The following is a 25440-nucleotide window of genomic DNA, read 5'->3' on the forward strand; positions in this document are numbered from 1 at the left end:
ATAAAAATAATGACAGGAGAAATTAATAATATAAAGAAATTTTAAAACAAACTTGAAAATGATTGTTAGAGTTATGCATGTGCTTATTAAATTTGTACCCAAAATATGTTTATATATAAAATTGTAAATGAAATCATTGGATGTGACACAACCCAAAAATAAAAATAAATTAAGAAGACTTTTTTTGTTCTATATTATTGCACTCAGATTTGTACCTTTTTTTTTTGTATATGCATAATGAGTAGAAAAATACTAATTATTTATTAATTGCAATTAGATATTAATATTTTTTTATTATGTGACTTGGATAATTACCAAAAAAACCAAAGACAATTTTAGTTAGGGTTTATATTTTTTGGATCATATGTTTTGTTCTATTACTTGTTTGGACTGATAAATTATTTTTTGGACCCTATATTTTGTAAAATAGTTAAAATAGAACTCTGAACTCAATTTTGATGAAAAAAAAAATTGAATATAACAACACAGTTTTTAAGCAGAATTATTTTATTTTTGTTCTAAATTATTTATGATTTTAGTTTAAAAAACATTAACTAAAATCAAATTTAAGATTCTATTTTAACTATTTTATAAAATATAAAATTTAAAAAATAATTTATCAAATTACAATACTAAAAAATTATAAACCCTTTTAGATAAGTAACATTTATTATAGAATAGTATGGCACAGAAAACACTTGCTATTTTTTCAAGCTTTCCTTTAATGAAATAATCAATATGAGCTGTCATACCCAAAATTATATTATTATTTTCCTGAATAAGTATGGGGGTAATTTTGTCATTTTGTAAAATCTAATCAGTCGGTGGCTTTGCTGTGTTGTCATTTTTATTTTCTTTTTTATTATTTATTGATTTGCCGTAGGTTAATGTCCAAGTCAAAGTCAAATCTGGTTGATGAGAAAGACCAAGGTTGTCAAAATACTCTAAATTTAACAAATATATATTTTATTACAATGAAAATTAAAAAAAATATATTATTTACAACCAAAATTATAGGAAATTTATGGGAGCACCATATCCTCATTCACCCTCTTTCTTTGTATTTCTTTCGAATTTGAGTAAGAGAGAAAGAGAAAGAGTAATTAGGAATGACAATGGTGCAGATCGGGACAGGTTTTAAATTATTATTCTTATCTTTATAGGTTAATTATGTAATTATATTTGCCCTATTAATTCTTGAGAACAGTGCAAGTATTAACCGATAAATAATAATAATCAACCGTACTCATTGATAATAATAAAATGAAAAAAAAGAAAAAATTTATTGATTAAATGAAATGATCATTAATTTAATTTGATATTTTTATAATTTAAATACGAAAATAAAATAACATACTAAATAGTATCAAATTTAAAATCTAATAATCATTTATTTTAATAATTAAAATCTAATAATCATACAATATTATATATTCAATTTTTTAAGTAAAATATAGTAAAACGTAGAAAAATTCTTTTAGTTTTTATTAATATTCCTATAAGTATATTATATATTTAATAATAAATATGTACAATAAAGTTATATATTTAATAATAAATATGTACAATAAAATTATATAAATAAATTATTATATATATTAAGGCGGGATGGGGCAGATTATACTAATATCGTACCTGTGTCATACATATATATATGCGGGCACGGTTATTCCTCACCCCGGTCATTTTCCCTGCTTAAATGGTTTCTTCCCGCTCGATTCGGATCGAATAACCATGGGTACCCGTAATCATGGGTTATATTGTCATCCCTGAGAGTAATGATAGATGTGCACCCAATATATGCATCAAAACATTATACACAGTGACGTGACACTGTTTTTTAATCTCAGCTTTAATAAATATAATTGGTTATGCTAAAATATAATGTCATGTAATATTTAGGCTCATATTTTGGGTACACATATCATTATTCATAGATAAAATGGGTCGGTTCTCATTGAAAAATTATATAATATAAAAGTAAGTTTATTATATTATTTAATTAATTTTTCATACATTTATATTTAAATAATGTATTTAATGAATTTTAATCCTCAATTTTTAATAAATAATGTACATAACTTTATTATATTTTGTGTAAAAAGTATACACCAATCGAGATCTAATTAATATGGAATGTAATTATAAATCTATACAATTTTTTAATTTATAAAATGTGGTGTAATTAATGTATTTTGTATATATATTCAATTATGGGATGTAAATACAACTATATATAAAAAAAAAAAAAGCAAACCTGAATAATTAATTTTATTTTTTGCAATTAAATTCCATGTATTGTTGAAAAATTATAGGAACAATAATAAAAGTTTTCCATTTTTTCTAATTTGCCGTCTTTTTTTTTTTTTCTTTCTTTTGAGTCATACCAACGTGTTTATTGGATTTTTCTCAACAAAAAAAGAAAAACGTGTTTATTGGACGTAATCATGATACACAAAAAATGCATACAATACATTTAATATATATGAAAATATTTATATTACTTAATTTAAAGATGTATTTATGAATTAAATAATAAAAAAACAACAAAATGTGAACACAACCACCCTAATTAAATTAATTTTGATTATTTATTAATATATCATCTTTCATTCAAATAAAAATACAAACAAAAAATTAGGTTTCAAAGAAATGCATATTACTTATTACATCTAACGACTCTCTCTCTATACGTACAATAAAATAGTTGATAATAATAAATACATCATATTTTTCCTTTAATAAAAAACTAATATTTTGTTTTTCTAATCAAATAAAAAATTGAATATATATATACATATATATATATATTAAAGAGCTTTTAATGTTTACATCATAAAAACTCTCATTTTTATCTTTATTTGGTGCAACTACTTTAAATAAATAAAATGAAATTTAATGGTCGATTTTGAATAGGGGTGCGCACGGGTCGAGTTTTCGGGTTCAACGGGTTCGAGTTTTGCGAGTTTTGGGTTCAGAAAAATGGTACCAAAACCGATCCGAAATTTTCAGGTTTTTTCGAGTTTCGGGTTTTATTCGGGTTCAGGTTTGATTCGGGTTAGGCTGGGTCATTTGTGTTTTGGGCTGAAAAGCCAAATTTTGCAAAAATACTATTTTTTTACACTTTTTTTCAAGAATACCATTTTTTATTCAAAAATACCATTTTTCAAATTTTGGGTTAGGCTGGGCCAATTAGGTTTTGGGTGGAAAAGCCAAATTTTGCAAAAATACTGTTTTTTACATTTTTTTCAAAAATACCATTTTTTTTGGTTTTCGGATTTGAACCCGAACTCGAGTTTTAACAAACTTCAAATCCGAACCCGACCCGACTTTTGTCGAGTTCGGGTCGGATTTAACACGAAACCGACAGGTTTTCCCAAGAAATAGGTTTTTCGGGTTGCGAGTCGGGCGGGTTTTTCGGGTCAAATGTTCACCCCTAATTTTGAAAGCGGATGATGTCATCTAAAAGTCTGATTGGTTCGCGATTGGAAAACACAAAAACTGTATTTTTTAGAAGTGAGATTCTGAAATGAAAATTTGAATTTATTGACTAAAAACATGTTTCTGAAAATATGATTGGTTCAATATCTTTAAATTGTTTTGGAGTTTTAAAAAATTGAATCTGTGAAAATGGAAAAAACATGAATTCTTATTTGGATTTAATTTTCAAATACAACCTAACAATCATGTATTTTGACGTGTCCTACAGATTTTAAAAATCTAAAATCATAAAGTTGTATCCAAATTGGATAACAATCACACCCTAAAATTTTCTTTTGTTAAGTCCATAGCTAAAAAACCTACTTTCTTATAATTAAGAGGTTCATTTGTATATGAAATTTAATCCTCGAAATATAACATCTTTTTTTTACTATTTACGACTTTGATGAAATTGAGAAATTTTTACTAGAGTAGGTGTTATCTTAGAATAATTAACTGATTATCACGATGGTTACATTTTTAGTGACTTAGTATAAAAAAAATTAACAAGTTATCATTGTATAAATTTTTTATTTTTAGATTTTAATTTTACAATTAAAATTAAAATTATATTTCTAAATATAAAAATTGAATTAATTATGTAATTATAATCAAAGTGGATTTCAAACTTATTAGAAATTGAATTGACCTATTTTCATTTATATCCTTTTTAATGCTTTTAAACTCTTATCATAGGAGTATAATTTATCTTTATTTTTATTTATGCATATTCTTTTAATTTATAAAACTTATTTGACTTTTAGGTTACTTTTCTAATTATCCAAGTGTATTGTTTCTAAAAACATTTATTTTTCATATTATTTCAATTGATTAGTGTAGTATGTGCTTCAATTAGACAATAAACTTATTTAATTAAAAAAATTGAAAAAAAACTTTTTAATCATTAAAGTGATACAGTCAATTCTTTAAATAAAAAAAATAAAAGTAAATAACTTAAAATAAATGTTGTTAGAAATTAATATATAGATTGTGTATATCTTCTTGTACTTTTAATACCCTATTTTAACATATTCTTTTGGAGATTTGGTTCATTTTATATATCTTTTGTAGAATTATTCTTTACTTATTAAATTTTTTATTTAATTTTATTTGACTGAGAAGAAAGATTTTGTCTGGGTTAGGCTGGCTTTCATTCTCTTGGGAGTTCATCACTCAATCAAAGGATATAAGAATATTCTATTTTTAGCATCTTATAATCTTAGAATTCTTATTGGTTAATTTTTTTTTTAAAAGGTAGGGAATTTAGCTTTTTTTTACGGCAAAAATCAATAAGTAAGTCAAAAAATTACACATAAATCACCAAGTAATTTTTTTACTGCAAAAATTAGTAAATAATCTAAAACGTTACACTTAAGTTATTAAGTAATTTTTTTGTAGGTAACCATTTGGTACTCTGTGTTTTTGCAAAGTATCATTTTGGTACCATCTGTTTTCAATAATGCGCATATGATATCCTGTATTTTAAAATCGTACATATTTGATACCCTAAACTCAAATTTAATTAATAAAATTTTACCAATTTAATCAACCTGCTGTCAATTATGTAAGTTCCAAATTTAAATTTAATTACTTAATTACATATAACTGATGACAGTTTAATCATATTGACAGTTTAAGCATTATTAAAAACAGAGTGTACCAAAATGATATTTTGCAAAAACATAAAGTACCAAATGAGTAAATTCTATTTTTTTATAGCAAAAATCAATAGTAGTCTAAAATATTACATTTATATCACTAATTAATTATTTTGTTGCAGTAGTCTATTTTATATCAATTTTGTCTCGATTTTAATTAATTAATAAAAACCTAAATATAATTCAAAAGTTCTAACATTAAAAAATTATTTAATTTTAATTAAATTAAGTTTTAATTTAATTTAAGTGGTACGATTTTTAAAAAACAACTTTTAGCTTTTTTAAAAAGTTTTCAAGCAGGCCTTAATCTTCACAAATAATGAAAAAGACTACACCAACAAATCACCATATTATATATATATTTTATTTTTTAGAGTTAAAGTAATTAATTTTTTTCATTTTAATATATGCATATAAAAAATACATATATAACTTGAAAACTCCAATTGAAAATACATAGTAAAAACAATTCTAGCAATTTTAATAATACATAAAAAGTATGGGATTATTTAGAGACAAATATGATTGTTAACATAATAAATACTTGTGGGTGCAATTATAGTTTGTTTTATAATTATTGTCTAAAACAACATTCAATTTATTTGTTTTTCAATGCTATGTTAAGTTTCTTGGGAAATTTATTTATAATTTGTTTTACTTGTTCAATAATAATCATAGTGATAAAAAGTGGAGGTACTTTACTAATAATGATTTGCAATGAAATCTAATTAACAGTTTATAGTATCCAAACATATTCTGGATACATACGAGGGCAACTCCAACTATAAACACTAAAATAGTATTAAACAAACATCAAAATGAAGTAATTTTAACATCATATTTTTTTTTTCTAATCCAACCATTACACTAAAAATTACACCAAAAAATATATTTAACATTATTATATTCTCCATAAAAAGTACACATTATATTATTATATTATTTATCTTACAAATTTAATAATATACAAATATTTATATATAAAATATTAATATAAAACACAAAATCCAAAAACAAAAAAATATTGTCGTGGTGAATAGTATCACATCAATAATGTCGTGATACTGTTCATGTACACTATTTTGCAGTCCCATTTAGAGTCCTATTGGAATGATATATGGGGTAGGATCAAACATCAAAATGAAGTAATTTTAACAACATATTTTTTTTTTCTAATCCAACCATTACACTAAAAATTACACCAAAAAATATATTCAACATTATTATATTCTCCACAAATTTAATAATATACATATATTTATATATAAAATATTAATATAAAACACAAAAACCAAAAACAAAAAAGTACACTATTTTGCAGTCCCAACCATGAACACTAAAATAGTATTGAACAAACATCAAAATGAAGTAATTTTAACATCATATTTTTTTTTTCTAATCCAACCATTACACTAAAAATTACACCAAAAAATATATTCAACATTATTATATTCTCCATAAAAAGTACACATTATATTATTATATTATTTATCTTACAAATTTAATAATTTACATATATTTATATATAAAATATTAATATAAAACACAAAAACCAAAAACAAAAAAATATTGTCGTGGTGAATAGTGTCACATCAATAATGTCGTGACACTGTTCATGTACACTATTTTGCAGTCCCATTTAGAGTCCTATTGGAATGATATATGGGGTAGGATCAACACCAAATTGGTGTTTTGCAATCTCATTGGAGTTGAGCCAAGTAATGATATGTGCATATAAACATTACACACAGTAACGTGACCGACTAACTTAACTAATCACATTTATTAAAACTGAGACTCACTGTTTTAGAAAACACTATCACGTTACTGTGTAATGTTTTGGTACAAATTTTAAGTGCACATATCATTATTCGTATACATGTATAATCAATATATTAATTGATTAACCATCATTATCTATAAAACTATTCAATCATCTACATTATACAAATAGTGTATTTTATAGGAAGGAAATAAAACAAATTCCAAACTATTTAATTTTCTTTTGTTTGTAACAAAACAGAAAACAGATTCTTTGGGAGATTTGGTTCATTTTGCATACAATTACATTCAAAGTTTGTAAATTGCACAAATGAAAAGTGAATGGAAATAATATTTATTTTATTTTTCTCAAGACATGCCGCTTGTATTATGCCATGTGTTCTCTTTTTTGTTCTTTGAGAATTTTGAAGAGATATACTTAGTGAGTTCCTTACTTTAAAAAATATGCTCTCATTTTATAAAATTTGAAAAAATATGCTTCAAAACTGTTTTTGGACCAATATATCCTTCATTAAAATTGAAGCATATTTTCCACCCCTTTATTTCTCAATCTCTCCCTCTAACCCGGCCACCCTTGATCACTCTCTTCAATTCATTTATGCACAAGATTATGCATAAATGAATTATGGGTTTGAAATTGTGAGTCGTTTCAATTGATTATGCGCAATATTTGATGATATTATTAGGGATGCAATTGAGACTTCATGATAAAGTTCCCGATAGGTATAGAAATTAAAGAGACAAATGGTGTGATAATATTTGGTAAGACTCGATGGATTATCGATAATAGCGATAACATTTGAAGAGACAATATTTCAATAGATTTCAATATGTATCGATGGTTTTCAATGGGTCAATCATAATGTTCAACTTTATTTTGATATTTCTCAACAGTTTTCGATGGCCATCGAGATATTTATGTAAAAAAATATTTGTTTAGTAAAGGACTTTCAATGGTTTTTGATGAAGTTTGAATGGTTGTTGAGGTACTTATGTAAGGAAAATATTTTTTTAGTTAGGGCTTCATGGTTTTTGATAAAACATGAATGACTTGATGGTTTTAGTTAGGGCTCGATTGTCATTAATGTAGATTCGACGTTTTTCAATGATGCCCATCAAAGTTTTTGACAGAATCTAAAGTGATTTAAGACTTTTTTTTTTAAAAAAAAAAACTCACATTTCAACTCATCGAGATGATATCAATTCTCCACCGAACTCAAATAAAATGACATCAAGACAAATGTATCAATTTTTATCAAAATAATTAGAAGAAAAAGAATACAAATGAACCAACATGTAACTTTCACATTAAATAACTAAAAAAGCAACATAACAATCTACTAAAAAATGTTCGAGTTATGGTAATTTATATACTAGTTCCATACCCACAAATAAATTATTAAGAAATCAATTACACATAATTTCTCTTGATTTTTGATTAATTTTAGGGCAAAAACATGAATATAGCCGCGAAGATGTAAATAGTGGTTGATGAAGACAAAAGTTCATATCAAAAAGAGCACTATGAGAGTTGAAAGGGAAATGTTTTGATTACAAATATTTTTGTTTAATAATCCATCAAAATCATAGTTTCCAAATTTTGTGAAAGAGAGGCATATTAATATGGGATATTAAAATGCACATTTCCTCAATTTTCCCATGTGAAATGAGCCAAAAGTTATTGTAATTACAAATATAACATACTTAGACCCAGCTACTTTTATACATATCAATATTTTACTTTTGACTTTTAAAAATACCATAATGTAAATGCAACTCTTTCCGAAATACCAAACATATGAAATGGCCCAAATTGTATAGTCGATCATCTCATTAGCCCATTTTATTTGTTTATCCTGTAGACCAGCCTGTGTAACACAATAAGGGCCCAAAATTTGTACTCGAGTAAAACTTCTTTCGACAACTTATTGAGTTTATTATTAGTTACAGGGTTATTTGCGTCGAAAATACATAAATTATTGTGATTATAGCACTAAAGTACTTACGGTATTTTTTTGACAGCGAAAGTATATTCTATCCATATTTTGGTGCAGTTTAGTTCACTTGTTTATTTTATCATTAAGTCCGCCACCATGTCGAGAAATTTACTAATAACTTTGGTACTTTCGCCACAAATATTTCTTAAATTTGGTACTTTCGCCACAAATATCCCTTTAATTAGGTACTTTTGCCGCAAATATCTATTTAGTTTGATACTTTTGCCTACGTGTTACAATCGAACTTAACAATGAGAATTGACAATTGAACTAAACTGCACCAAAACATGGACGAAAGATACTTTCGCCGCTAAAAAAATAACTTAGGTACTTAAGTTCTACAAATATAATAAATTATGTAAAATTTCACCGCAAATATTCCTTAGTTTTATGCTTTGAGGGGTTTCTTTCTTTGTTTTCTTATAATTTAATTGATGTTCATTATTTTAATTTAGAAATAATATATAATCTGTTCTAATTTAAAATTCATTATTTAATTTATGATCTTGAAAAATAATAATTTAGAAGTAAAAATTTCCAAAATAACCATTTGTCCTAAAAAAGCCTAACAAAACCAAAGTGCACATGCAAATGTGGTTAGGTTTGGTGCCATCAAATCATTTTAAATAAATATATCAAATATGTGTGCTTGTCATAATTTGTCAATTAATTATAGTATGTTAAATAGGTATGCGGCTACTTCTTGATATCTATATTTAATAATATCCAAACACTTTTTTTAATTGATTCATAAAGACATGATTTATTAGTAACTAAAAAAAATAGTACAAATTTTTAATTATAATTTTGATAATATAACTATAGTTATAAAATAAGTTGAAGTTATAACGTTAATAGCCCAAAGTTTCTTGCTTAATATATATCAAATGTAATGTGTGATGGAAAATTAATAAAAGAGTAGTGTTTTTCTATGGCACTTGAACAATTTCTTACATTTTTTTATGTACTTTACATTCTATCTTCTCAATTACCATATTTTTCTTCCATTTTTCCCATCTTCCACATGGTTTCTCTCACTTCCTCTGTTATTATTCTAATCAATTTCATTTTCTCAGTTTTGTGTCCTATGGAAAATACTTACCGAAGCAATGAACAACACATTTTCCTTTGCGGATAATGAAAATGAAATGTATATCGTTTTGACAAGAGTATTGTTAAGAAGCATTAATGGTGCCCAACATTACAAAGATGTGACATATTGTTACTGATATAATCTAATATCGAATCTCATACATTTTAGTTTAATAAGTATTATGAGATATCGCTAACCAATCATAGGGTGCCACCTCATATGGTATTAAACACTTTAAGGTGTCAAATAACAACACTCTTCTTCTAAGTATGATATCTTAGGCCCTTCACTTTTCTTAGATGATGTCTTGGTCACTCACTTGTGTTATTTCCACAAAACCTTACGACGCATGCGCAAAAAGCCTTTTTCGATTGTTGCAATTTGAAGAAAGTATCTTCCGGTTTCAGTTTCTAGACATGCTTGCTTTTTTTTTTTTTTAGATGATAGCTTGTTGTTTTGCCAAGCCAATGGTTGTTCATATAGGGCTGTTAAAATAGCCTTTGATATAACTAGTAACGATAAAGTTGTCATTTCTTTTACTCAAACTAATTCCATAGATGACCAAAAGTTTCAACCAACTCTTAGAATGCCTGTTCAAGCATGTTATGAAAAATACATTGGCTTACCCTCGTTTTCAAAAAGAGATAAACAACATCTCTTTGATGGTATCAAGGATAGAGTTTGGAAGATTCTCACTTTATGAAAAGAAATACTTCTGAAAATGGTTGTTCAATCTATTCTCACATGTGCTATAAGCTCTTTTAAACTTCATATCACTTTTTGTAGCCAACTTAAGAAAATGATGGCTAGATTTTGAGGGGCTCTAATGATAACAAATATTTTATTCATTCGAATTTGGAAGATTTGACATTCTCTTTGTAAAGGTAGATTAGAGGGTGGGTTGAGACTTTGCTCTTTTGCCTAGTTCAACCAAGTTTTATTGTCCAAACAAGCTTGATAACATAACTTCTCCTGACTATTTGTGGAACTGCATTCTTTATCACCGCTAGTGTTCTTACTTTGGGTTTCTTCAAGCTACTATTGGTAACCTGGAAGGTGTAGGGGAGAATATTCCCCATTTTTGTTTCGCTTTCCTTTTCGCAGCGCGTTAGTCGAACACATTGTATGGTTGCAACATCCTAAATACACCATTTGATTAAAGAGGAAAAAAGAACGATAGGTAAAAATCAAAGTAGATAAAAGTCGAAGGACAAATTAGTAGAAACAGATGAGGATTATATTTTCCCCTGCTCTGATGAGTAATAAGCCGAGAAAGGGCAGGGGGATGATTGGAAATCTTTGGAGGCTTTCCAGGTGGACTAATCATGATAAGTACTTATAGTCTTTATCTTTCTCTTGTTTCTATAAATAGTAGTTGAAGGACCCATTTTAGGGACTTCATATTATTTTTACGATACTATTACATTGTAGAATTTTAAAGAGGATCGAGATTGACTTAAGTATAAGAGTACCTTTTTGTAGGTAACCCCTTGAGCCCTTTCCATGGTGAATACAACTCAAGAACACATTTAGGGGATGGTTCATCAATTATGAACATCATTAAAAGAATCTTTCCTAAATTGGAAAAAACTCTTGATCGAGATTTTAGACACAAACAAAAGGGAATTTTTATAGGATCCTGAATTACTCATCCATGAATTACAATGAAAAACTAGATGATGTGTGTCCATTAATTGCAAAGATGATTATTGGATAGTAAGTAGGGGTGCACACGGGTCGAATTTTCGGGTTTCGGGTGCATTGGGTTCGGGTTTTGCGGGTTTCAGGTGGAGGAAAGTGATACCAAATTCGGTCCGAAATTTTTGGGTTTCGGATTTCAGGTTTGGTTGGGTTTCAGGTGGGATTGGTCAAAAAATGGGCTTTGGGCAAAAAATGGGCCTTAGTACAAAAATTTCAAAAATACCATTTTTTTGACACTTTTTTATTTATTTTTTTCACTTTTCACATGTTTTTTTTAACTCTGTTCTTAGATTGGTAATGTTGATTCTTTTACAAATTGGGCCTTAGTAATTTTTTTTAATTATGTTCGGGTGTCCTTAGTTTCAAAACCCGAACCCGACCCGAACTATGTCGGGTTCGGATCAAATTTCACCCAAATTTGATGGGTTTTGAATGACCTATTTTTTGAAATTTTTTTGCATACTGGTCTAATTTTGATAATTTTTTGCAAAATGACCTATGACATTCCAAACAGCTAGTCGAATTTTTTAGACAACTAGTTAAAAATTTTAAACCGGTGTCATTTTACAAAAAATTATCAAAACTAAGCCAAACTACAAATTAAACATAAAAAAATAACTATTTTCACTAATTACTCTTTTTTTAGATTATTTATTTATTTTTTTAGAGTGAAAAAAGAAAAAGAAAAACATGGTCAAAGGCTAGTAGAGGTAAAATCAAAGTCAACCTGCTGCTAAACTGAAAACTCTTTGAGAGCAAAAGATAAGCGTAAAGAAACAAAACAGAAGAGTCGTGCTGGCTCTTCTCTGTCTCCATCTCTCTCTCTCTCCTCGAATGTTCGATGGTGTAATCTCTCTCTTCCTTTTTTCCTAAGAGAGAGACAGATTTCAGAATTTCGGTGGTTGGATCTCATTTGGGGAATTCTACTCAACGGAAACCCTAATTGTTGAAGCTGTTATAGAAATATATATAGTGTTTTCTCGGTGACTGTGATCTGATCGGATCTGACTATGGCTTCCGCGAAGACAGCTCGGTCCAGAGGCACTCCGGTCAAAGAGAACGGCGCCAAGTTGGAGGAGGGCCTTAATGTCTTCAAGTCTGATAAATTCGATGCCCAGACCTACGTACCGTCCCGCTGCTCTCTCAACGAGAAGGTATTTTTACCATTTTTTAAAAAATAAAGTTCTTTTGCTTGGTTAGTTTGGTTTCTGAGAAAAAAAAGGAGAAAATTGAATACTTGATAATTCATTGTGTACCCAATTTGCTTAGTCTGGGCTCCCTTATAGAGTTTTTTTCCCAGTCTCCAAAGAGTTGCCATTTGAGCTTACTCTTGCTTTGATATGAATGTGTGAGAGTTAGACACCATTCACATTGAGTCGAAAAGGAATACACTTTAGATTTCATTTTGTATGTTGATTGCATTTTTCGAGTTTAATGGCTTCTTTCTTATATTTCTTCTGATTCTATATTATGGGCAACTCTTGAATTTTATTTTCGGGTTCAAAAGTTTGGAAATGTGCTTAAAACTAGTTTTGTTTCCACGATGTCCTGCTGTAGAGAGGTTTGAGAGTGTTACGAGTTTATTATATTACAGTTTTATCAGTCAAATGTAGGTTTTTCTATAGGATGAAGTAATGTTTTATGCTGAATTCTGTTCCAGGTAGAGAATTTGATAGATTTTTTAGAGGACCTTAGGAGGAGATTTTAAAGGAATTTGAAAGAATAAGAGGAATGGATTTAAAACTTAAAAGTTAAACAAGAACCTATAGAATCATACATAAGAATAAAATGCTAAATCATGCTCAGCAAGAGAGCAGTTATTTACCTACATAGCAATTGCTACAGTTTCTTGGTCCCCAACTATTGTAGGTTTAGGCAGGGAGTCTAGTTTCAATAATAAAAAAAGAAATCATGCTCAACAAAAGAACTGTTATTTCTTTCGAAAAGGGCTTTAAAGCTGTGTATGTTCCCACAAAATTCAAATTCTTGCTAAAATGATGGATTACTTTGAGGTAACTGTTGATATAATAGTAATTCTCATCTCTGGGCTATACTGACACTTGGAGTGGCAAGCACTTGGAGTGGCAAGTTGGAATGAAAGTATCTTAAGAATACTAGTAACTAAAGATGTCACAAATAGAAATATATTTTGTAGAATATCCATTACCCATGAATTTTACGGATGCCAACATCTAGAACTAGAAGTATCTGGAAGTTGTTGCAGTACATAAAAGTTTTAAATTTTAGGAAAAAAAGAAGAAGTGAGAGGCAATCTGGTAAGCAGGTAACAAATTTGGATATGATTAAGCCCGACAGTTGTAAGGTCCTCAGAAAAGCATTACATCTGAGTTAGACTAATTAGTACTTAATTAAAAAGCTAACATTTTTTCATCATAAATGTATTATTCATCTGTTCATTAAGGATTATGCTTTTTTTTATTCATTCAAGATGCTTACTTTAATAAGCGACAGTTATTGCTGATATTACAGCAACTATTTTATAATTGCTGGAATTTCATGCTTGACTTGATACCAAACAAAATCATATTGTTACCTCTTTGTTTAATGCATACATAATAACAAGTTCCTTGGTATACGTTTTTAAAAATTTTTCATTTTATATTTTTACAGGAAATAAAACAGTTATGTTCATATCTTTTGGATTTGAAGAAAGCGTCTGCTGAAGAAATGCGTAAAAGTGTCTATGCTAATTATGCAGCTTTCATACGGTAAGCTACAATTTATTTATTTCATATTACTGCATTTAACATTGACCTGGTCTAAAGACACTCAATCATCATACCGAAAAAACTCAAGCTCTTTTTCCAGTTTCTGTTTGGTTGGTCTTTTTTAAAGCTCAATGATAAAGAAAAGTAAGGCCCATTTATTTAGCTAACAAATATATATTTTTTAATTATTATTTTTAATGTTTGTTGAAGAAGAACTGAAACATTTGTCTTTGCTCAAGCTTGGAAAAAATTGCCAAACTTTGGAAAAAAGAGAACGGAAAAAATTGCGGGTTAACAAATAATCTCTTTTATTGGGGAACAATCAAGACTTCAGTTGGGATTTAGTTTAGGTATGTGACTCATTAAAAAATTAAAACACTTGACTTGATCTAGATAATCTATCTGGACTCTTTCTAGGATGAATATATTGGTGTTTGAGCTGTTGAGGTTTAGTTTATGAATAATTTTGGTAACATTCATTGTCAATCTAAAATTTATGGAAAATGATACGTTGCTCAAAACATTTGTTAAATCCAACTTTAAAAATGTGAGAAATGAGTTTATTCTTTCTTCATATTTTGACAATACATGTATGCATATACGTGTGAGTATTCGACACCTAATGTTGTTAAGGAAACATGTCTTTACGATAAGTTGCATATTTTGTTTCCTAAATCACCAATTTTGATGTTGGGATAGTTTTGTTGTTGCTTTTTAAAAAAAAAAATTTATTCAAATTGAAAGTTAGGTCTTGATACCAGATACTAATGTTACATCTGCATTCAATGACCTGATATCACATTATTTTATTAGATAGACTTAATATTTCAGATTGTAAGTAGTCTTTACTTATAACTTACAGGACGTCTAAAGAGATTTCAGATTTAGAGGGGGAGCTTTCTTCTATCCGTAAACTGATGTCTACCCAAACTGCATTAATTCATGGTTTAGCAGAGGGAGTTAACATTGATTCATTGTCTAAATCTGCTCCTGATGGTTCAACTGCAAATTCTCCATCAGTTTTTGAAGATAAGGAACCTTCAGATTTGGAGAAATGGTTAGTAGAGTTTCCTGATCTCTTAGATGTTTTGCTAGCTGAGAGGAGAATAGATGAAGCCTTGGCTGCACTTGATGAAGGAGAACGTGTAGTTTTTGAAGAAAAAGAAGCAAAGCAATTGAGTCCTGCTATGCTCTCGTCTCTCAAGACTTCTATAATAGAGCACAGGCAAAAGTTGGCTGATCAGCTTGCCGAAGCTGCTTGCCAGCCTTCTACACGTGGTAGTGAGCTTCGTGCAGCTATTTCAGCTCTTAAAAAGCTTGGGGATGGCCCTCGTGCTCATACGTTATTATTGAATGCACACCTCCAAAGATATAAATATAATATGCAAAGCCTTCGTCCATCAAGCACTTCATATGGAGGGGCATATACTGCTGCTCTATCACAGCTAGTTTTTTCTGCTATTGCTCAAGCTGCTACTGATTCCATGGCCATTTTTGGTGGGGAACCAGCTTATACTTCTGAACTTGTAATGTGGGCTACTAAGCAAACAGAAGCTTTTGCTCTTCTTGTTAAAAGACATGCATTAGCTTCATCAGCTGCTGCTGGAGGTTTAAGAGCTGCAGCGGAATGTGTTCAAATAGCATTAGGCCATTGTTCCTTGTTGGAGACTCGGGGTTTGGCACTTTGTCCTGTGCTTTTAAAACTTTTTAGACCTAGTGTTGAACAGGCACTAAATGCTAATTTGAAAAGAATTGAAGAAAGCACTGCTGCCTTGGCAGCTGCTGATGATTGGATACTCACTTACCCTTCAGTTACAGCGCGTCAATCTGGCAGACTGTCAAGTTCAGCTGGTAATACGCTGGCATTGCAACATAAACTTACAAGTAGTGCTCACCGGTTCAATTTGATGGTTCAGGTGAACGACTTTACTCTTCACAAAATTAGTTTGCAACAATATTTATCTGCATTTATACGTTTTGGTCTCTCTGTGGGCTATATTGCTTTCTGTTCCTAGAAAATAACTACTATATAGGCTGGTTATAATGAAATATTGTCTCGAAGATATTGGCTTGAATTAATTTCTGCAAGTTAGCATTTTGGGAGCAGTCAGCTTTGTTCTTTTTACCAAACTGTTGGTGCTAGAATGATCTTTTTCTACTCACTTTTATGTCAGTGTCAAGAGTCTTTATTTAATTCGCATTAATCAACTCCTGGTGGCAGTATGCAAAGTTTATGCTATTTCAGTTTGAGTTTGTTATTTACATGTTTTACCCCTTTGAGTGAGCTTGTTCAGAATCCTCTTTTTTTCTTTTTTCCATTCCAAATTCTTCTTTTGTTTGGGACAGGGAGGTTGGAGATATAGAGACATACTTTGTATTGAAAATAATAATAATAAAGAGATATAATGGTGTACGTTACTTGATGTTTTCTTTTGAGTTAAGCACAGCTTTCTTTTCTGTGATCTTTCTTTGTTGAAATTGTTAGTGTCAGTTTATGTGCCATCTTTTCTCCTCTTTTATGGGTGTTCTCAAGGTCATTTCACATTATTTAATTGCCTCTCTCATTTTTGTGTTTTACATCCATTGCTCTTTCAGGACTTCTTTGAAGACGTAGGACCATTACTAAGTATGCAGTTGGGAGGTCAAACATTGGAAGGTTTATTTCAAGTGTTTAACACATATGTGAGCATGCTCATAAAAGCCTTACCTGGTTCAATGGAGGAAGAAGCTGCCTTTGAAGGTTCTGGAAATAAAATTGTTAGAATGGCTGAGTCGGAGGCTCAGCAAATTGCGTTGCTTGCCAATGCTTCATTATTAGCCGATGAACTACTTCCACGTGCAGCCATGAAGTTGTCTCCTTTGAATCAGGGTAATTATGACGATCCACGTAGAAGATCTTCAGATAGGCAAAATCGTCATCCTGAGCAAAGAGAATGGAAGAGGCGGCTTGCTGGCTCAATCGATAGACTAAAAGATACTTTTTGTCGGCAACATGCTCTAGATCTCATATTTACAGAAGATGGTGATAGCCATCTTACAGCAGATATGTACATAAACATGGATGGAAATGTAGATGAGATAGATTGGTTTCCATCGTTTATATTCCAGGTAAATGTCAAGTGTTTAAATTTATCATAGTCCAGCTTCCTAGTTATATCTTTTTAGAATTTCTACAGCTTCCTAGTTCTATTTTAACTAGAGCATTTCTTTCAAGATATTTTTCCCTCTTTCATTGCAGTTTGAATCTGATATCTCTTTTTCATTTTTGATACAAATCAGGAACTTTTCTTAAAGCTGAACAGAATGGCTGCCTTAGCTGCAGATATGTTTGTAGGCAGAGAAAGATTTGCTACATTGCTACTAATGAGACTAACTGAAACAGTCATCTTGTGGCTCTCAGACGACCAAAGCTTTTGGGATGACATTGAGGATGGTCCAAGGCCCCTTGGTCCTCTTGGCCTGCAACAGGTGTGTATTCTTTTTTCAAAAATGTTATTTTTTATTTGTTGATGAATCATAGTTGTCTGTGGGAAACTGAGTTATGACTCATGACAACTAAAATTTCACACCATTGAAGCATTAAAAAAATATATTTAACAATGTTAGAAAGCTATCCGTTTCATTATGGTGATGTCACAAACAATAAAATATTAAGAACCTATGTCGGAGAAAGAGAATTCAGCGATAATATAAAGTAAGGTCATGGTAAGTAATTAAGTAAAATTGGGAACATTAAGTTTCTTTTACAATAAAATTATGATTATACAAAGATGTATATAAACAAAAGTTGCAGGCTGTTCATAAGTTGTTGTTTTGACTTTTTGTATCTGTTTGCAGTTCTATTTGGATATGAAGTTTGTTATGTGCTTTGCTTCACAAGGCCGATTTTTGTCTCGAATTCTGAATCGAGTTGTAAATGAGATCATATCAAAAGCCATGGCAGCATTTGTCTCAACGGGGATGGATCCAAATAGGTAAGTTACCCATCAGCATTATGTTTCATTGTAAACATTAATATACATAGCATAGCTGCATTCTTACATTCTTTTCTTCTTTGCACTGTATTTGGAGGATTCTTGTCCTTTTCTAAGATTTTTAATATGGACAGAAATTTTTATATAATACGATTTTCATTTATTGTAAAGATTGGCTTGTCTGTTGATACTATGAATCTGTTCAAGTGGACTTTTATACACAGTTGATTTTAAAGGTGATGATCTTAATTGTGAAAGATCGGAAGCATGATCCTTGGAATAAGAGAATAAATACTCTTTAAAACTGTGTTTGGTAAGAGGGAGAAGTAGAAGGAAAGGAGTGGTTAGATTTGAGGTTGGGTAGTTGTTTGGTGGAAAGGTTTCTAGGAGCTTAGTGGATAGATTTTAATTCTTCAATTTGAACAAAAATATATTAACATTTCATCCACTTTTATACAAATTTTCCTGGAAACAAACAGACTGACAATTTGATTAATGGCTACAAACACACTCACATGCCGGTGCGCGCGTGCACACACATTTATACGGTTTTGTGCGTTTTACTTTCTCTAAAACTCGTTGCTGAGATTTACTTGTGGTTTCAGTGTGCTACCGGAAGATGATTGGTTCAACGAAGTATGCCAAGACGCAATAGAAAGATTGAGTGGAAAACCAAAAGGCATAAATGGAGAACGTGAACTGAACAGCCCTACAGCATCTGTTTCAGCTCAATCGATCTCGTCTGTTAGATCTCATGGGAGTTCATGAAAATGCAAAAAGAAATTTCATTTTGTTGGCAAATCCTTGTAATCATCAGAAGTAAGGATTTCTCCACTATTTTTGTTAATATTTTATTGTCTTACTCTCTTTTGCTTCTTTCTTGAGATATTGTTCAAGGTTGATAATTGAGGTTATATCTTCTATGGTTACAAATTATATTATTCTTTTGTGAGTGAGCGATCGAGTTTGTATATGTTAATTTCATTATTAGATCTTGAATCCAATTTTGTACAATTCTTTCGTTTCAACTTTAATGTATTGTAAACAAATCTGAGAGTTATGGCACGTGAACGACCCACGTTGCAAAGGTAGGTGGTTTAAATTCAGTCCTTAAAGTGAGCTGAGCTAGCATAGTCAGAAGAACATTTTTTAGGTGGTGATGGAGTTAAGTCTTGTGAGCCTTTTCATCTCCCTAAGCTAAAAAAAAACTACAATTTGTTACCATTACCTTTTAATACTAGTCATGGTATTAGGGGGCGGCAGGCGAGTTTCTCGCCTTTGGCAAACTACTGTGTTGGCAACTTTTTGGGCCTTATGGTTTGAGAGAAATAACAGACTTTTCAAAGATATTTGCAATCCTGTAGAGACTATATGGGATAAGATAAAATTTTGGGTGGCGACTTGGGTGTATAGAAATAAAGGTTTTGAGGGGGTTGCTTTCTATGACCTTATTAGAGATTGGGGCAACTTCTGGATTTAATTTTTGGGGGTGGGTTTTGTTGTGGTTTTTTCGGTTTGTTTAGTTTGTTCTCTTTGTAACCACGGTATTCCTCCGCCACAAGTGAGGTTTTCAACTTTTTGAGTAAAGGTCAGCCTTTTGACCTTTGTCTCTTTTTCAAAAAAAATTACTAGTCATAGTATTATGCAATTTTTACCGAAGAGTAAAAAATATAGGAGAGATAGAAAATAGAAGGATCGAAAAGAAAGTATATTTCTTTCTTAGTCATTTGTAGGTAAGAAAATTAATGTCATAAAATTACTATATTACCCTTAAATTATTAATATATATATTTTTTGTGTAAAAATAAAATAGTAATTTCATTCTTATTTGTTTTTGTAGAACTTTTCTTCCTATTTTTCTTTCCAAAATGTTTTTCACCTCACTCGTCTCTTCGCTCCACTTTTCTTTCCTATCTTTTTTTTTTTAAAAAAAAGGAGATAGAGGTCAAAAAGACCTCCTCTCACCCTCACTTATAGCGGAGGAATACCGTGGTAACAAAGGAAAAGTAAGAAACAAAAATTACGACCATAAATACACCCACTCCCTGCGAAGGTCCAAAAAGAACAAACCCTCAAAATCTTTCGTTCTATACACCCACGTGGCTACCCAGAACCTGATTTTATCCCAAAGAGAGTCCAGTGAAGAAGAGGACTCTTCAAAGATCCTACTATTTCTCTCCAACCAAATAGCCCAAAAAGCAGCCAGGATGGTACACTGCCATAAGCGCACCATCCTCTTTCCTCCCTCTAACTGAGATAGGAACAAGTGCGCACAAGAGAAAGGCATACACCAATTGACCCCGAACTCATGTAACACTTTATTCCATAAACCACTTTTCTTTCCTATCAAACAACTTATTTTCTATTTTCTTTTCATTTTCCTCTCACTTTTCTTTTCTTCTCTACCAAACATATCGTAAGGGATTATTTGAGATAACATGATATGGAATGGGGGATTATTGAAGATATAAATCTTACAAATAGAAAAAACCTAGGTTGGGACAACTCTTAGTCCTCAAACTAAAACGATAAGATATAAAGATTACAAATTTAGGCTTGGACGCCTATTGAAACTAGCTTGTTAAGCTGTGTATTACGACGGGGATTGACATCTAATACTTCCTTGACAACATCTCTCATTGTTGGTCTTTTCTTGGGATCTTCTACAGTACATCTCAGGGCCACTCGAAGAACTTCAATAACTTGTTCCTTAACAGTCAAATTAGACAGTTCCCTCTCAAGACTTGAATCAACTATCTCATTGATTTCTGCTCCTTTGCTCCATAACCACCTAACCCAGTTCACAATGTCAGTTCCCTCCATAAATGAAGGATCCACTGCCTGCTTTCTAGTTATCAACTCAAGCAAAACTACTCCATAACTGTACACATCAGACTCTGTGCTCCTAGTTGTTGCAAATGCGTTTTCTGTCAAAAACAGGATAAATTAGCTAATCGAAATATCTGTGAACATGAACTTGAACATTGCTTATTGTTTTTCAAAAACTTTTTTAAAGATTACCTGGTGCAATGAATCCAGTGGTGCCAAGTACTGAGCTAGATGATATTGAAGAAGAAGATTCATCCAGGAGTTTGGCGATGCCAAAATCGGCGATATGCGGCTCCATCTCTGAGTCCAGGAGTATGTTCTTCGGTTTGATGTCTCGATGAACTATTGCAGGATTACAGTCAAAATGGAGATAGGCCAATCCATGTGCAGTTCCAAGTGCTATGTTATAGCGAATACTCCACTCTAGAGTTGGTGGTGGATTCATTTCATGTAGGACATCATGAAGGCTACCATTTTCCATGTAGCTGTACAAGATTAAACCATAATCTTTTCTTAACCAAAACTCTTTCAGTTTAACCAGATTCCGGTGCTTGATCTTCCCAAGAGTTTCAATTTCTCTGATCATACCGAGACACCCTTCTTTGTTCCCCACATTCATAAGTTTCTTTACAGCAAAAATTTCATCAGGACCTAGTGTGGCTTTATAAACAGTTCCATGAGCTCCTTGCCCTATGATATACTGATCATTGAGGTTCTCTGTTGCATCCACCACTTGTTTGAGCAACGAAGATGGTCCTTCCTCTGAAGAGAAGCTTATTTCATGCTTTGATCTTCTGAATAAGAAAAACACCCAAACCAACCCTGGAAGAACCACAACAAGTGATCCGAGGAAGATTATTGCAAATCTCAATCTTCTTGAGCCATTTCTTTTGCTTGATGCATAGTCACAAGGTTGTAAAATGCTGCCTCCACTGCATGGTAAGCCTCTTGGGGACGAGGGAGAATTGAAACAGAGGCCGGAGTTACCTTGAAGCGATGAGGATGAGTGCAGCAACTTCATCAGTGTTTCTGGTACTGCACCAGTGAAATCATTGTATGAGATATTGATCTCCAACAATGTTGCTATTCTAGCAAGAACTGTTAAGCTTCCTGTCAAGTTGTTGTGAGATATATCCAACCGTTCCAGCTTGATGTTTCCCATTTCTGAAGGAAGCTTCCCAGTTAATCCGTTATTGCTGAGGTTCAATAAAGAGAACGGATTTACAAATGCTCCGATTGATGTGGGAATCTCTCCTCCCAGAAGATTGCCACCGAGTTCCAGCACTGAGAGCTTTTCAAACTCAGACAAGAAGCGCGGGATACCACCAGTGAAACGGTTTTCACTCAAGATTAAAGTGGATAAACATGTCCAGCTTGTTAAACTTGAGGGAATGGAACCATTCAACGAATTGAACCCAACATCAAGCACACCTATCTGGGTGCGATTTGACAGCTGAGATGGCAAAGAACCAACCAAGTTGTTGTGAGAAAGAATTAAAGTCTGAAGATGTGCAAGGTTACCAAGCTCTGGTGGAATGAATCCTGTTAACTTGTTCTGGGACAAATTAATCAATGTGATGTTGGTACAATTTCCCAAGCTTGGTGGAATTTCTCCGCCGATGTTGTTCGTGCTGATGTCCATGTATGAAAGGTTTAAGTTTTTCGCAAACTTTGGAAGAACCCCAGTGAGCTTGTTGTGTTTGAGAATCAGTCTTTTCAAAGTTGAACAACTTCCCAGTTGTGAGGGTATGCTACCTTCAAATTGGTTTAAACCCAAAAGAAGCTTCCTCAATTGGTTTCCAAAGCAAATATTTGGAGGGATTTCACCACTAAAATTATTATTAGTAATGTCTATCTCCGCCAAGTTGCTGTTAAGTCCCAAATTCTGAGGCAAGCTTCCAAAGAATTGGTTGTGAAACAGCGAAACATTTTGTAGTTTCCTAAGCTCAGTCATCTCCAAGGGTAGCTCCCCAGTAAGACTGTTGTTATACACAAGTATCTGCTCAAGACTTCGAATCTTCCATATACTGAGTGGTATTTCGCCGCTCAAACGATTCTCAAACAGTTCGAGGTCTTGTAACTCAGTCAGCAACCCCAACTCACTGGGAATTTCCCCATCAAGTTGGTTTTCATACAACTGAATCTCTTTCAATGACTTACAATTTCCAAGCTCAGATGGTATTTTCCCACTCAATTGGTTCTCAGGAAGGTAGAGTAGTTGTAGCTGATCTAGTTGGCCAAAGGAAGATGGAATATTCCCCACTAAATTGTTATGCACAGCTGAAAACACTGTCAAACTACTACAATTTCCCAAAGTTGGAGGAAGGCCTCCATTCAAACTATTGAATGACAAGTCCACATAATACAAATTCTTGCAGTTACCTAATCCCCAAGGAATTCTACCCTCAAGAAGATTATGGGCTAAAATTAGATAAGTAAGGCTACTGAGGTTGCTAAAGCTCTCAGGTAAAACTCCTCTCAATTGGTTATCATAAAGATAAACTGTCTGTAATTTACTCAAGTTTCCAATAGACGAAGGAATCGACCCAGATAGCTTATTCTTTTCTAAATACAACTCTACAAGATTGGTCATGATCCCAACATTTGAAGGGATGGAACCACTCAAGTTGTTGTAGCTTAGATCTACCTCTTCTAAGGTTGGAATTTGGAACAAAGATTCAGGTATTTCCCCAGACAGGAAATTAAAACGCAAGTCAAGGACTCTTAAATTTTGCAAGTTTTTCAGGCTGTTTGGTATGTTTCCAGTGAGTGTGTTATAGGCTAGGATTAAATTCTCAAGAAGAGTGCAATCTCCCAACTGTTGGGGGATTGAGCCAGATAAGTAGTTTGAACTCAAATCAAGAGTCTGTAAACTTCTCAATTGGCCGATTTCGGGTCCAATATGGCCTGAAATTCCATAACTAGAGAGATTCAAGGATGTGACATGGTGAGAACTATTGTCACATTCAATTCCTACCCACGAACAAGGAGTGGAATCATTCTGATTCCATCTCGAGTTCAAGGAAGAAAGAGCGGAATCCCATTTCTCGAGGAGTGACAGCAGAGCCACTCCATCAGAACTCAGAGCAAGAACTTTATGCATAGAAAGATTGCAGCATAGTAACACAAGTAACAAGAGACTGGACAAACCAATCTCCATACTTGGACAAGAAACTTAAGAAGAGAGACAAGAATCTTGGTGAAGAAAAAAGAGAAAAGGGTTTTATGGGATCTTACCTATTCAAGACATGCATGGAAGAACTATTCAGAAGCTGCATGGCAGTTTATTCTGCCATTATTGAAACAAAATTATGAGTTTAAAAGTTTGGAGAAACTTGAAAAGAGATAATGTAGTAATGAGTGGAGTACTTGTTTGGTGCTAGAGAATGATAATGTATTAATCCTTATATATAACATTGGGAAGACATGGGAGTGGGATTCATTGTTAACCTACCAAACACAAACGTACCATTTTTTTTTCAAAAGTATTTTTTGGGGCCAAAATGACTAAGAATAGTGCAAAAAAGAAAAGAAAAAGAGATTAAAGGGAATGGTCTTTTTAGAGTTGATAAACTATGCATGGTATGGCAAGACACGTTATAATTTGATAAATCATAACCATGATAATAAATTATGGTCATAGTTTGATAAGATATGCTTATAAGTTGATAAATATGATTATTTAATTGAAAGTACAAAACCCCAAAAATGGATCATTTCTAAAATAGTTATATTTTCAAAATGGTTTTTGTAAGAGTATACAAAATTTATAATTGTTAGGCACAATATTTGATTTTGTTTAAGTTGTTTTGCTATTTAATGATCTAGTCCTTTAATCTTTTTGGCAATTAAGTTTTTGAAAACAATAATACTTAAGTTCAATCTCTTCATGGTCGTTTACTTTTATTTTGTCGAAAAAAATATAATTTTTGAATATTTTTTTTCTTCAATTTTCCTATATTCTATAATTTCCATAATATTATTTTAGAGATATACATATTTTCATATAGTGAGCACACTTTATGCACAATATAAAAGAAAATAACAAGAAAGTTTACATAAATTACTCTCTCCCTCACTATTGAGATATGAAAACAATCTTAATCATATCATCACGCTTAAATTGGTCATTTTATTATAAATTAATAAAATTTAAGCGTGCAAAAAATGATTAAGATTATTTTTAAAACCCATTAA

The 25440-nt window shown here is 31.3% G+C and overlaps 2 protein-coding genes across 2 annotated transcripts; one reads left to right on the forward strand and one right to left on the reverse strand.

Annotated features, from left to right (window-relative positions):
* Window positions 1-12487: 12487 nt before the first annotated feature.
* On the forward strand, window positions 12488-19370 carry LOC133821827 (exocyst complex component EXO84B-like). Its single transcript, XM_062253979.1, has 7 exons — window positions 12488-12865; window positions 14343-14440; window positions 15303-16356; window positions 17036-17548; window positions 17720-17908; window positions 18278-18414; window positions 19020-19370. The coding sequence occupies exons 1-7, from the start codon at window positions 12722-12724 to the stop codon at window positions 19180-19182; spliced, it is 2298 nt and encodes a 765-aa protein (XP_062109963.1). The 5' UTR covers window positions 12488-12721; the 3' UTR covers window positions 19183-19370.
* A 1483-nt stretch (window positions 19371-20853) lies between these two features.
* LOC133821828 (receptor-like protein kinase) lies at window positions 20854-24716 on the reverse strand. Its single transcript, XM_062253980.1, has 2 exons — window positions 21436-24716; window positions 20854-21341 (listed from the first exon to the last, which is right to left on the reverse strand). Exons 1-2 carry the CDS (start codon window positions 24401-24403, stop codon window positions 20965-20967), a joined length of 3345 nt encoding a protein of 1114 aa, XP_062109964.1. The 5' UTR covers window positions 24404-24716; the 3' UTR covers window positions 20854-20964.
* Between the last annotated feature and the right edge of the window lie 724 nt (window positions 24717-25440).

The sequence above is a fragment of the Humulus lupulus genome, chromosome 3 (genome assembly GCF_963169125.1).
Source record: "Humulus lupulus chromosome 3, drHumLupu1.1, whole genome shotgun sequence".
NCBI lineage: Eukaryota > Viridiplantae > Streptophyta > Magnoliopsida > Rosales > Cannabaceae > Humulus > Humulus lupulus.

Coding starts and splice junctions, on each gene's coding strand:
- LOC133821827 (XM_062253979.1), top strand. CDS start 12,722: ATGGCTTCCGCGAAGACAGCTCGGTCCAGAGGCACTCCGGTCAAAGAG. Junction 14,441..15,302: donor AATTATGCAGCTTTCATACG/GTAAGCTACAAT, acceptor TATAACTTACAG/GACGTCTAAAGAGATTTCAG. Junction 18,415..19,019: donor ACGGGGATGGATCCAAATAG/GTAAGTTACCCA, acceptor TTGTGGTTTCAG/TGTGCTACCGGAAGATGATT.
- LOC133821828 (XM_062253980.1), bottom strand. CDS start 24,403: ATGGAGATTGGTTTGTCCAGTCTCTTGTTACTTGTGTTACTATGCTGC. Junction 21,342..21,435: donor CACTGGATTCATTGCACCAG/GTAATCTTTAAA, acceptor TGTTTTTGACAG/AAAACGCATTTGCAACAACT.